The 14960-nt window shown below is 31.9% G+C and overlaps 1 protein-coding gene across 1 annotated transcript in view; it reads left to right on the top strand.

Annotated features, from left to right (window-relative positions):
• The window catches only part of MYCBP2 (MYC binding protein 2), a 261683-nt gene that overhangs the window by 87521 nt on the left and 159202 nt on the right, over nt 1–14960 (top strand). Inside the window, exons 16-18 of the mRNA XM_061133295.1 lie at nt 3512–3657; nt 3912–4013; nt 11583–11690. Coding sequence (XP_060989278.1) covers nt 3512–3657; nt 3912–4013; nt 11583–11690 — 356 coding nt within the window. The remainder of the gene's footprint in view (nt 1–3511; nt 3658–3911; nt 4014–11582; nt 11691–14960) is intronic.

The raw sequence follows: 14960 nt of genomic DNA, 5'->3' as shown, positions 1-14960 counted from the left end.
GTCTTGCATATAGGGTTGTTGTTACCGTCTTTCTAAATTCCATATATATGCATTAATATACTGTATTGGTGTTTCTCTTTCTGACTTACTTCACTCTGTATAACAGGCTCCAGTTTCATCCACCTCATTAGAACTGACTCAGATCCATTCTTTTTTATAGCTGAGTAATATTCCATTGTGTATATGTACCACAACTTCCTTATCCATTCATCTGCCAGTGGACATCTAGGTGGCTTCCATGTCCTAGCTATTGTAAACAGTGCTGCAATGAACATTTGGGTTCATGTGTCTCTTTCAGTTCTGATTACCTTGCTGGTTATTTCTTTAAAAAGATGAATGGTTTCTGTTTTCACTAATAGCAGAAGAAGGCACACTTTTGAAGTACTGCCATAGTGGCTCATATGATTCTTTAATGTTGTCAGCTCAGTGGATGTGAAGTGATATCACATCATTATTTTCATTTATATTTCCATGACTCATATTTTTCCTGGCTTTTTAAATATAATCTTCTGTGAGTTTTTCCTTTAAAATCTTTGCCTGCGTTAACAATTGGAAGGTGTTCTCTGAATAGTCTTAGTATTAACCATTTTCTGTTTTCTCTGCAAATAGTGTTTCCCAATTTACTGATGATTATTTAGCTAAATTAGCCTATATTCTATTATTCAGAAGCACTTAACATTTTTTATAAGCAAATATTTATGTCTTTGAAATTTTTGAATTTTCTATCTAGACTAGAAAGGTGTCTCAATTTCTAGTTGATTATATGATACCTTAAATATTCTTCTAAAACCTGTTTTATTTCCTTAGATTTTAATGTCAATAGAAATGGTTTTGATGTGGGGTAGATATCCAGCTTTATTTTCTTACAGATTATGTAGTCAATTATACAGTCATTACATTTGAATTGGCTACCAGATTTATCATTTATTATATTCCCTTATATATCGCAGCGTATTTTCTCAGACTTCCAATGTTTATCGATCCAGTCTTATGCTAATATTATGTGGTTTATATATTGTGTAGTAAGGTTAGCTCCTCTCAGTGTCTTTTTTATTATCATTTGAGGGACTATTCTTAGATAATCAATTAAAATATAACTTTAATTGACGTTATCACTGACTCAATGGACATGAGTTTGGCTAAACTCCGGGAGTTGGTGATGGACAGGGAGCCCTGGCGCTGCGGTCCGCGGGGTTGCAGAGTTGGACATGACTGAGTGACTGAACTGAACTGATTAGTTTTAGAATTGATTTTTATGGTATTAAATAATTCCATTCAGTAACATGATGTGTTTTTCTACTTATTCGGATTTTGTTTATTTTAATTGGAGTATAGTTGATTTATAACGTTTTGTGAGTTTCATTTGTACAGCAGAGTGAATCTGTTACACACACATCCACTCCTTTGGTTCTCTTTTCATATCGGCTTTTAGAGTATTGAGTAGAGTTCCCTATACAGTAGGTCCTTATTAGTTAGTTATGTTTTATATGTAGTAGTATGTATGTGTCAATCCCAATCTTCTAATTTATCCCTCTTCTCCTTACCCCCCAATAAGTTTATTTTCTGTATCTATAATTCTGTTTCTGTTTTGTAGATAAGTTAATTTGTAGCCTTTTTTTATATTCCACATAAAATTGGTATCATATGTTTATCTTTCTCTGACTTAAACTATAATTTAAAAACAGGTCATGAATTTCTTTAATGCATGGATCTGTGCCTAAGACTTCTTTATGGCCAAATATCTATTAATTTGTGTTGAATATGAGTTTTTTCTATGTGGAATTATCAAAGATCATGATGAATACTCAATTAATGTCATGTAGTTTTCTTTTTAATTAACAAACTATTCCAACTTTAGAAGTTCTAGGAACTGTCACTTCTAAAGTTGCATTATGCTTGTTATAGTTATCCTTTTTATTCTTGTTGGGTCTCCCCCCTCCCCTGCCCCGGATTCTGTTGTATTATCATTTTAAAGTTATTATGTGGATTTCCCAGAATCAGAATGCAGTTTTCCTCTAAAATGTTGGATAGAATTTTGAGTTGTTGTTTATAGCTAATACAGTGGGCTATCCTTTGGGAGATGAAATTAATTATCATACATCTTTGTATTATGATAGATCTTATCTTTCTAAGATCAGATTATTTATGATAATTAGCCATTTTTGTGAAGTAGGGGGAATCTTTTGAAGAAAAACTCAAGAGTGAGACTAGCCGCTTCTTGGTCTCTGGCTTCCTTATTTGACACCTTGTTAGTACTTAGGTGCTTCTTCCCAAATAGTGTCTGGATTTTCTATATTTCTGGGTTTATAACTTGGCCTAACATGTATTCTTGCCTGGAGAATCCCATGGTCGGAGGAGCCTGTTAGGCTATAGTCCACGGGGTCGCAAAGAGTCGGACACGACTGAGGACTTCACTTCTTCTTCTTCTTAACATAGTTAATTAGATCATGTGTGTATAATAGGCTGTTTCTTTTAGGCTGTTGGAATATTACGATTTTTTAAGAATAAATTTTCTTTGCATTTTTAGCCTGTGTTAAAAAATATTTTGGCTTTCTTTGTTAAAGGATAATATTTCTTCTAGAAAATTTATGTTTGGGTCTGTTTACTCTATTTAAACCCCTAACTTGTTTATTTTAAAATTTAATTTGGATAAAAGAAAGATTCTGTGTTTTTGTTTTTTTTTTTAATTGGGATTGAAATTTAGCTTTCTGGATTTCTCCCAAGCTATATTTCCATTTAAAATTAAGTGTTCCCAATCTCTGAACTTAAGCAGTTGATAAATATCATAAATTAATTTCTGAATTCTTTGGCCCTTCTTGAAGTTAATTCTTATTCTTTATATACTTTTTCCCAGAGATATACTGTCAGTTTCCAATAGTTTTTTATAGATTTAAATGGACAGTATCTAACCACATAGAGTAATTTCTTTATTAGTGAAGCAGAAATAAATATGTGAATAATGTCAGCCTAGGAATAAACATGCAGAAAACTGCTATTACAAATGACTTCAAATATTACAAAATATGTGTAATGTTTGTGAAAGGAGAGAATGGGAGATGATGGCCTGTAAAGGAAAGGAAGGGGTAAGGAGACAGAATGCATGAAGCTGGCAGGCTGAGCTCACTCCCTGAAGGTTGCCCACACCTCCTGTAACTTGTCTGGGAGATAGCAATGTTGTTTATTTGCTTTCCGTTTAGTACCAAAGCTGCTGGTGCCTCACTATGAAAACTTCTAAAAGACTGTTAATAGAAGCTTTGAAGACAGCAGAATCCATTTGTATTTTCTGTAGAAATATATTCATTATGCCTATTAGATGTTTTTAGTATCGATTCATACCTTTTAATTATTCATCTATTCATACCTTTTCTTTAAAATTGACAAATTCTGGTCTTCTGAAGGGGTGATTGCATTGCAGACTCATTTAAGCTAATCTTAAAAATGCAGAAAAGATGTTATGGAGTTTTTAGGAAAGAGAAGGACTCCAGCTAATAATTAATTTATTTGTTTTTAGGATCTGTGGTTGTGGTTCTGGAGAATCTGGCTGTGCTGTATGTGGATGTTGCAAGGCTTGTGCAAGAGAATTGGATGGTCAAGAGGCAAGACAAAGAGGAATTCTTGACGCAGTGAAAGAGATGATACCTTTAGATCTTCTGTTAGGTAGTAATTCTGATAGTTTAAATGATTCCTTGTAGACATGTTAAAAAACTAAGGTAATAGTTGATTATGCGATACTGCCTGTTTGGTAACTGACAATTTGTCATTGATTAAGGGATGAGTTGCTTTTTTGCTAAAATTCTTGCAGTAAAAATCATTTGTGTTATAGGCAATGTTTTTGTTAGCTTATTCTCTTGAATTTCATTTAGTTCTGTCATATCTATTATGAAACTAATTGATTGATTGTCATCATCCAGCTGTCCCAGTGCCTGGGGTTAACATTGAAGAACACCTTCAGTTACGCCAAGAAGAGAAACGGCAACGTGTAATCAGGAGACACAGATTAGATGAAGGAAGAGGTAAGATGTAGCTGCAGAGAAAATATGTATGAAAATCCATTTTCTTACACTGAGACCACTTAGAAGTTAATAAAATAGGCTGATTTGGTAAGAAATTAAAATTAGTAACATTCTAGTAACTTATGAAAGTGATGTGAAAATATTTCGGGTTTTACAGTTGTGCTAATACATACATTTATTTAAGTAGTGTGTCTATGGCATAAGTCACCCTTGTTAAGAATTGTGCCATATGACAGGCATCAAAAACTATTATCAATGGCAACCTTTAGAAAAAAAAAACCAAATTCTAGGAACTCTCCTTCACTCATATTTAGATGCATCTACTTAACTATGAATGCCAAATTAGTATTTTAAGTTCTGCTTTCTTACTCATTTACAATCATTATCATTTGGACATGGTCTTACCACTCTTCCTTCCAGTTTAGTATATAATTACGCTTTTATGTATCTTTCTGGAAAAAAGCTTATTCTCGTTATGTACAAGAAGGGTAAGTTAGAGGGTCTGCAGGTTTTAATTGCAAAGATAGATATATTATTTATTTTTTCCCTGTTGTTCTTGACCATTTCTCAGCCTGAAAAATATGTTTAACAGTGATTATAAATATTTTAGTATATATTCAGCAAGCAGAGATAAATATAAGTATTACTGAAGTTATTGTTGTCCAATAGATTCTTTTCTTTGCAGAATTAAGACATATTGTTACGAAGGTCTGTAATTTTATTTCTCTGTTAGGTAAAATCTTAATTAGAAATATTTAGTGATATTGTATATTTTAATATTTATTAGAATGGCATGCTATTTGATACAGGAGATAAAACATTTTACTCATTGAACCATCATTACAGACTTTTTAGGCATTCCATTTTTATAATATAAAAGGGGGTAAGTATAAAATGTGTAGCACACATAGTAAATTCTTTTTAATGAAAACTCAGGTCATAAAACATCTGCTTAGAACTTGAAAATTGTCCTTTATAGTGTCTAATAAGCAATGTTGAGGAATTGATCCAGTGAATATTTGTTGTTAGTTTGGCTTTGTTTACATAAAGTCATTGCCATTAAATGATATTTTAATGAGACTAATGTAAATATATACTGTTGTTTATGTTATATAAATGTATGGGACGGTTGCATAGTAAATGTTTTGTAGAGAATGTGGTAAAATTTAAGTTCTGATGCATGGTAATTAAGTAATAATTCCTTTTATATTGATAGTGTGATTTACTCAAGGTTAAGTATCGTGATGGATTTACCACCTGTTTTTTTCTTTTTTTGGAGATGTTAGGTTGAATCATACAAAATCACCTACAAAACCCCCACTTGCCTATGTTTCAACCTAAGTATAGCAAATCCTTATGATGACATTTAATTACTTGCCTAATGTGTATCTTAGTAATTTTTTACCTTCCTCTGTCAAAATATATTCTCTTGGTACAGTATATTTCTGTATATCAGAAGCAATAAAAGAATATTGATTATGCACTGGTTATTCAACAAAACTTTGTGATTGCAGAATATTCTTTTGCATATATTTTAAGATGTATCACGGACCTTTAAAACATATACTCTAACCCTTTCAAGTTTAAAAAAACTCCTTTATTAAATATTTATGGAAATTAGATTATTCTGTCTGTTTCAACAAGCTTTCCAGGTGATTCTGAGGGTGCCAGAGTATGAGAACCGCTACTCTAGGGTGGTAATGTTCAAAATTTGTTCCATGGACCTTCACCCTCAGAATCACCTGGGCCTCCTGCTTTCTGCCTGCCTGAGGGTCTTCAATACAGATTTGAGGCACATATACAGCATTCTAGAATTTCTGTTTGGCACATTGCCAGTGAGGATTGTTAGTCTTGTTTTGTCCTCGTGAGGAACAGGAACGTCAAATAAATTTTTAGTGTTCCAACTGCCACACATGTATAGTTGTCAGCAGCCCACATCACCGCCACCCCGCCCCCCCAACCTCGGCTTCTACTTGATGCTTTTTAGATAACTAAAAGCAGTCTCTTGGTAATTAGGCTTGTTAGTAGTTGGCTTTACCTGTGTTTAAATTTCAGGCTTTTGGGATTAGATTAAGTTAAATTATCTTACTTGATTTATCTGTCTCATCCTGCTTACCAAGTTTTTGTTAGCTGTTTTGAAGTTGATCAAAATTTTTGGACCTAGCTCTAGTATTAAAGCCTTACTCATTAACCTCAGGCCTGTTGATGTGATTTAGCTGCTATTTATAACACAAACTCTTCTGTTGCTATTGAAACCCCCAAGAGCAGTGTGGTCACTACTTTTTGATAATGTTGGAACTTTGTCTTTGTTTTTATGCTATTATTCTTCCAGGTAATACTTTTCTTACATATATATTCTTAGGTACTGATGGTATTCATTTACAGATTTTATTCCAGTGGTGTTTGTGATAATTTTGAGTTTGTGTTTTAGATGAGACAGAACAGAGTTGATTGATATATAAGTCTCTGAGACTGGTTTAACAAGTAGAGTGCTTGTTCAGTTTGATTTTTAGCAGAACTCTTAAGTCATCAGGTCTCCTGGGTGATTATATCAGTGCTCTTATCTTTATATTCCTTCTCAGCGCTCTGTTGGAAGGAAAGCTATGCTCAAATAATGCTGTCTACCTTTCGTTCTCCCCACCCCACCAAATGTCAAATCAAAGTTTCATAATTGTGAACTGTTGATAAACGTGTTACGTCCTTTGCCCGGGACAGTCCCATTTTATGCCTCCCGTTTGCCTGGGACAGTCCTGTTTTATGCGTACAGTCTGGACATGTTACTTACAGTGCCATCTTTTGCTCTCAGTAGAGAGTCTCATTTGAGTAATACGTTTTATAATTAGCCTAACTATATTGCATGGTGGTTGAGAGTATAGGTACTGAAGTTAGACTTTGGTTCATATCCTGGCTTCTTAACTTTTACTTGGAGTATAACCACTCTGAATCTCAGTTTCCTTACCTTTAAAATGAGGATTCATGTCAATGTATGGCAAAAACCACTACAATATTGTAAAGTAATTAGCCTCCAACTAATAAAAATAAATGAAAAAAAAACAAACAAAAAAAAAAATAAAATGAGGATTGCAACTGTCCTTACTTAAGTCAGGACAAGGATTAAGTGATGTGCATGAAAATACCTGACATATTTACTCAGCCCTAGGGAAACATTTGCTGGTGGTAAGGATGGTGATGATGAGGGTGCTAGTGATGGTGGTGGGCTGTTTAATAAACTTCTGTTCTCTTTGCATTTGATTCTTTTCCTGCTCTGGCTTCTACTTGGTTGCTTTCCTCACGACTTGGGATGCTCATCACAAATTTTGATTATTATTAACAAAACCCACTACATCTTCTATAAAATAAAGTGATTCCATTTTGATTAGGAAAAAATCAGTTTCCCATGCTTACAAATTAGAATGTAAAAATAAATGTGCTATAGTCTCTCCAGTTTCAAGGGGGTTGAGAAGTCATTGCTATTGACTTTTAAGCCTCAAAAGCCATTGTTTTCTTGATCTGACCTATTGAATCCAGTATCAGCTGATATAATGCTATGCACATTAAAGTCCCTTTTTAAATCAAAATATTATGACACACCTAGAAAACATGAGTAAGAAAAAATACCAATGTAAATTTTCATCCAAAGATAACTGCCTTAGAATTTTGGTATACTTGAAGTTTTTCTATGTATATTTTTTTTTGTTTAGATATTTTATATCATTTCATACTGTGATGTATATTGGTATGCTGTTTTTTCCCCTTGATGATTACAACATAAATTTTTCTGTGCCTTATTGCAATACCATATTAAAGTATTATAGGAATTTAGGTTAAAGGTTTTCTAAAAACATATCCTTTAATTGAATTATTACTTTATTTCTTGGTCATCTGCTAGTCAGGTTTTATACATTTCCAGTTATAATCACTGTGAATTTTATTTTATATATTTGCTTAATGTTATGGTATACACATTTTTAAAATTTTCTAGCAGTTTTTTTCCTTGCCTTCCCATTCTCTTTTATGAAGCAAATGAGGTTTAGCCTACCAGGTATATCTCTGTATCCTACTCCATTGAAATAGAGTCATGTGCAGATATCAACACTTATGTAAAAGTTTAGGCAGTTTACTTACAGAAGTGATACTGTATTAAATATACAGTTGTTTGCAGCATCTTTTCCCCACTTTACAATACAGCATGAACATGTACTATATCAGTGAGTATGGACCTGCCCCATTCTGTTTAATAGCTGCATAACATTTCATAATCTGTCTATACCACAGATTATTCAACTATTATTTTATTGATGGTCATCAAGATTATTTTCAGCTTTTTGTGGATTTTGCTATAATAAATATTCTTTAACTTGTAGCCATATGTAGTGGAATTTTTATTTATATAGTAGAGCTTACCAGTGATAGAATATGCGGACCAGAGAGTGTACCTGTTTTAAATTTTAACATGTATTTCAAATAATTTTTTAAGTATTATGGGAATTTACCTTCTCAAGACTAATATATGAGTGGTGTTTTCCTCTAGCACCACCTGCCTTATATTATTTTTAATTTTTGTAAAATGTTGATGAATGACGTTTTGTCATTGCTAATTTAAATAGCACAGAAGCACTTTTTTTCTTCATAAATTTTGTTTTAATGGCTTACTATTTTTCCTCTGAGAGAAGATACCATAGTTTTTTATTAACTCTTCTTCTTTTTGGATTGTTTTAAATATTTTGTTATAATTACAAGTTCTTAACATTTTTGAGCTGAAATCTTTAAAAAAAAACTTCAGTTTTCCTTAGGACAGATTTCTGGATATGTAATTACTGGCCCAAAAGATAATATAATCTTAGGTTCTTAAATGGATTACCTGTAACTTTCTGAAGGGAACTCCTTACTTCCCCACCTTCAAGATTTGCTACCTGCCCCTCCAATATGCTCAATTTTCTCTCAGCATACTGGAATAATTGCTTCTTGAGTTTTGTGTAAACTCTTTATCAGTCATTAGACTGTAAGCTTCCTGAGTCAGAGATGGTGTCATCATATTTGTCCAAGTGTTCCTAGGACCTGTGCCTGAAGTTGGTTATTTAATGTGTCTTTGTCAACTAATTGACAATATTTCATGGACTTCTCATCACTCTCTGCAGTGAGGCTTAATAGTATCAAAAGTCATTAATTATCTCTTTTGTATATTCATCTCCAAACTCGTTTCCTACTACTCTCTGCCTGATAACCTTATACTCCATCCATTTCAGCTGTTTTTTTTTAATGACCATATAGTAACATTGTTGATGTCTTCCTGCTTTTATAAATCCTATTCCTTTTACCTGGAATGCCCTCTTTTCTCTTCTTTCTCTCTTGGCAAACCTTTTCTCATTCTTTGAAACTTCTTTAGTTCACCAAGTTGATTTGATTACTTTTCTTCTGTCAAGATACAGTATGTACAGATTTCCTTTACAACATTTATCAGAACATATTGCAATTCTTTGTTTCTGTTCTGTCTTTCCTGGTGGACTGAATTTGAATGAAATCTGTGTCTTTGTCATTATATCTGTGATACCCAGCATCTGTGACACTGAAGATAATAAAAAATCTTTGATGAATAAATGAGTGACTTAATTACGTAAGCAAAATTATTTTAGTCCATGGGATACAGAGTATTTTAGAACCTGGTAACCTGATAGTATAAATGGTAACTAAAGTTGAGTTTGCCTGATGTACTTTCTATGTGTGATTGCTTGTAGGCCTTCTGTGTTTATGTACAGAAAGGTCTCTAAAAAGATTGAATTTATGAGAAGCTAAAGAAATAATATCTTTTCTGAAAGAAATAATATCTTAGGCAGACCATAGGAATTAGAAAATGGTAATACAGCTTAATATTATTGTTATTTTAATATTTGCAATTCTTTTGTGTAGTTAGAAAGTGTCTCATATACTTTTTAGAGTGATTTATATTATCTGCTTTAGTAAATCAATTGGAAAATAGGGCAAATGGATAAGAACATGTTCATATTTGAAATGTGTCTCATTTTATTACATTTTAAAGGTGAAGCTTAGTTTATATAATCTTAGTTTGAAAATGATTGACACTGTGTTACTGGAAAATAATATTTAACTCTTTTGTTAACATTAAATTAGCATATTTCTATCTATAGTAATCATAAGCTATATTATTCTTGGTGTTTCATAGAATTGATGCTGCTTATGTTTTTTCCTGTATCTAGAGACATATTTAAAAATATTTTTTCTACCCATTTTTAATGTTTAATGCAGGGTATTTTGGTATTTAACATGACATTTTTCAAAGTTTATTACAGAGCAATAGTTTAAGTTTGCCCCATTGTTAGAAAAATTAGTTATAGCTAAAGATCTATAGAGAATAACAAAGAAATTTAATTTAAAATGTTCAGTGTGTATATACTGTCAGTTTCCTTTTCAAATACTGGTAACTCCTTAACTGTCAAATTTACTATTTCGAAATTTGTAAGCGTTTTTGATATTGCTAAAACTCAAGGAAACTGTAGTTCTGTTCTATAAGAAAATAACTAAAACTTTAAGGTATAAAGCTTTATTTTCAAGCTAAGCAGTAATGGGGAAAACAGTTTTTTAATTTTATTGAAATTAATTTGGCTATAAATTTTTTCTTATATATTATATAAGTAGAAATGACTGTAATCTTTGTCAGTACATAGTTATGTATAGTGTTATGTACATAGAGGGGCTTCAGAAAGAAATTATGAGAGAATGGTTAATGTTTCAAAAATGTGACTGGGTTTAGATTCCCTTCTTTATCATCAGTGTGAAATTGAGCTATCCTTGTGTCTGATTTTGTGTATGTGGTTACAGAAATCATACATAAAGTTAGATTTATGTTTTTAGAAAATAAAATACAGCTTACAAAATACTAGCTTTATAAAGCAGTGATTTTGCATATATATATACACACATGTATGTATGTGTGTATGTATGTATACGTATTATATATGTGATATAAAAATGTGTATGTATATAAATATGTGTATCTCAGATCATAAGAATTTTTTGTTTTGTTTTTGACAACCTGTTTTCTTTGACAAAATGTAGTTAAATTAATAATCTCTTGGTTTTATATCAAGATTAACATGGGTATTAAATCTTGAAGACCTTGTTAAACTTTAATCATTAATTTAAGAGTGAGTTGGTTTTTTGTATTTTAAAAAGAAATATATTTATTTTTAATGAATATATGGTTTACTAAGTGTGAATATATGTGATGTTAAAAGATTTATAGGAAAATTTGATATATTCTGTTTGAACTCTATGATTATCTATTTGAGACTATTAGTAACTACCTAGTAATATTATAAGTATAAAAGATTAGAATTTGTACTTCATTAACTATATCTAAGATACTAAAACTTGTGTGTGGAATAGTGAATAGGTTATGGTTGGGAGCGGGAAGTTAACGGAGGGGACTTGGGAGAAAAGTATGATGTCCTAAACTTTAATTTCCATGCTTTTTGGGTTGAATTACTTTTGTTCATTGTAGTGTTTTATTTTGTGAGCTTTTCTATGCACATACAAAATGTTTCTCCTCAGGCCCCCTTGTATTTGCTGGTCCTATTTTTATGAACCACCGAGAACAGGCTCTAGCCAGACTCAGATCCCATCCAGCACAGCTAAAGCATAAGCGGGACAAGCACAAAGGTATTTGGTCTTCTTCTCAACTAGGCGGGATGCTTTCCCAACTTCTGCCACTTATTTGAGTATTGTCTCTGGGAAAATGCACAAACCTAATTCTTCTACTTTGCTTCTATCATTGTTATATAGCCTGAGGAGAAAGAACATGCTGAAAGTATACTGTTTGTCAATGACTGTCAATCTTATTTTACTGTATTTTTTTGTTAACTTTAATAAAAAGAAGACATTTTACAATGTATCTTTTTCTTTTCCATTTCTTCTCAAATTTCCTAAGGTTAAGGAAAGGTGGAAAAAATAATCACGGCTCTCTGTTTTATATATTTTATTATCTGCTCTTAGATGACTGTCACCTGGCATTTTGCAATCCTTTTTTCTTTTTTTAATGCTGTTCATTTGCTTCAGAATTAACAGAATTGCTAAATTCAGTGTATAAAGTGATAATCAGTTAACCTCTATGATGCTTCCTTTGTTTTAATATAAAAGTTTATATATATAATACACATGATTTATTTGATATTTGAGGTTTAAAAGTGTTAGATGTTAGTGAGGAGTAGACCTACTCGGGTCCTCAGAAACTGTCATAGATCTCAACAAATCTTGAGTGACTGGGAATATCTTGCTGTATAATTCTTTGAGATCTGAGTTCTAGATTAATTAAAAATATTCCTAAAGCAAGAATTTTTTAAACAAGAAATTATGAGTCAACTGAGATCAGGAAAGAATTTAACGCAGGGAACTTAGAAATTTATGTATAAATTCTGCCTTGAATCCTGGCATGTGAACCGGCCACTCTTGAAGTAGTACAACTTATACTTAATATTTTCTTAAATGCCTGAAATGAACCCTGGAAAGTAGAGCAGAAGATTTTAAAAACACATATTCTGTGCAAGTTAACCTAACTAATATTTTCTCTTTTTGTGGGTAGGGCTACAGAACTGTTGCAGACTAATTTTATTTTTAAACTTTCACATGCAATATATTGTAATCAATTTTATTTTTATTTGCCTGTTTCAGTCTATCAGTTTGTCACTCAAGGCAAAAATGTAAAACAAAACAAACCCCTGTTTTTAGTTAAACCACAAGTAGAGATCTATTCAAATTATATTCTGCAGGAATAAAAATTGAGATTAGTTTAAATCTAATGTGATTAACCATAGTAAAATTTGTGATTGTTTTATTTACTGGATGCTCTTAACAGTGCCATTAATATTTAAATCTAAGGAATACTATTTGGGGTATGCTATGCAAATCATTTTAGTTATTGCCAGAATTTCTGATCTCATATTTTCCACTATGCCAGTATTAGAGACGCTTTTATCAGGTCTTTTTCTCACCAATTGTATGAAAGTAGAGTTCTCCAGTACTTTACCTGAGGTTCACTATTTATATTTCAATGAGCAGTTTAAAACTTTTTCAGCTCCATGTTAGTATGTTATAGACAGTCATCTTTGTGTTTTTTTCCCCCCAGAATTTAAAATAAATGCTAAAGAAGGCCAAGCTTACAAATTTAAAACAGACTTTTTATGATGTCACACTGATTAGCTATAGAACTATTCAACTTCCATCTTGTCTGTAACGGGGTTATTTAATGAGACTGTAGCAACCCCTTTGGAAGGACTGATTTTGTAGTATTATACAATTAGGGCCATTTTTTTTAAAAAATCATCAGATTGTATGGTTTTATAGAATGAAATAGCTTCATTTCCTTAACACCAAAATAACTTTAAAGTATAAGTAATATTTTATCAAATGGTGTCCCATTTTATGTGGAAGGTGTTAACTTACCACTCACTGTAAACCCACAGGTTTGCTTTTTGTTGCTCCCTTTGCGTTTTCTGTTCCTATCATTTAATCCCCTTGCCAGAGACTGCTTTTACTCTTGCTGCATATAGTCATTGTCTTTTAATAAATTTCTTTTCCTGTATAAATTTTTTTTTCTCTTGTGTCTTACTCTATTTATCTTCCACTGAGAAAGTCACTGTATTAATTGCTGTGTTCTACCTTACATTTAATTATGTTGGTGGTACAAATTGTAGGATAATAATGATTTAAATCTTCTAGACTGTGACTTTTTTGTGGGAGTGTGTGGAGGGTAAGAACTATGGATTTATTGTAAACAAGTGAGTTCTAAGATGGAAAGTTGGAGAGCTTCTGGCTGATTGGAGAGAATTCAGAGAAGGTCACAGGATCTGTCAAATTTTCAGGCAAATTTTGACCAGAGGCCAGTAGTGCATAAGACTGAATCAATACATATAACATATAGTATTTAAAGAATGTAACTATAGATTACATTTTAAACAGTTATCTGAATTAACATTTGTTATAGCTATTCAGTGCCTTACATAGAAAAAAAAAGATTTTAGTGTACTAGTCTTAGTTAGGAACATTCGAATTGTTCTAGAGGTAGTCTAGTGGTGACTGACATGAAAATCTGAAGGCACTCTCAAAATCATCTCCGTGTTTTACACCTGTTTTCTGTAGAGAAATGGTATGGTGTAATGGAAATACGGCCTTTGGAATTAGGCCTCAGTTTTAATCCTGTTTTTCATTTACTACAACTGTGTGACCATTCATAAATTTCTTAACCTCTTTGGTTTCAGTTTCCTTATTTCAAAAATAGGAATAATAATTCCAAACTGAATATGTTGATATGAAGATTAAATTGATGTATATGTGTGTGTATATATATATGTATATATATTCTTTGCAAATAAAAATTCTCCATGAATAGTAGCTTAAATTCTTCAAATTGAATTCTTTGCTTTCTCTTTTAGAATTATCTTAAAGGTACAAAATTTGAGATTTGTTAAATGTGTAATTAGTTTATTTTATCAAAAGATTTAAGATGTCAGCCATTTGATGGTGGTAAAATACGTGAGCCTTATTTTTGATCAATTTCTAAAGCTGCTCTACTATTTATTATTTTGGGTTGGCTACTTAACCACTCTAAAGCCTTGGCTTTCCCAACTGCAAAATGGAATAACAATATCTATATCATCAGATTACGGAATTGATTAGGGAGAGCGACAGTAGTGAATATTGACTGAGCACTTTTCATACATTATTGCACTTATTTCTCATAAGAACCTTGTGATGTGATGTGCCATGTTAAAAAGATCCAATGTCAAAATTAAAAAAAGAAAATTTTTTTAAAAGAGGGAGAAGATCCAGCATCCCAGTTTTCATAAAACTGGCAAATGAATATATAGAGACAGGAATCCAATCCAAGTCTCTTAGGCTCCAGCACCCAAAAACACTTATCTACTGTGCTATTTA

Source organism: Dama dama, chromosome 30, assembly GCF_033118175.1.
Source record: "Dama dama isolate Ldn47 chromosome 30, ASM3311817v1, whole genome shotgun sequence".
In the NCBI taxonomy this organism is placed as follows: domain Eukaryota; kingdom Metazoa; phylum Chordata; class Mammalia; order Artiodactyla; family Cervidae; genus Dama; species Dama dama.
The sequence above is the reverse complement of the archived record's forward strand: the minus strand, read 5'-3'. Positions and strand labels throughout refer to the sequence as shown.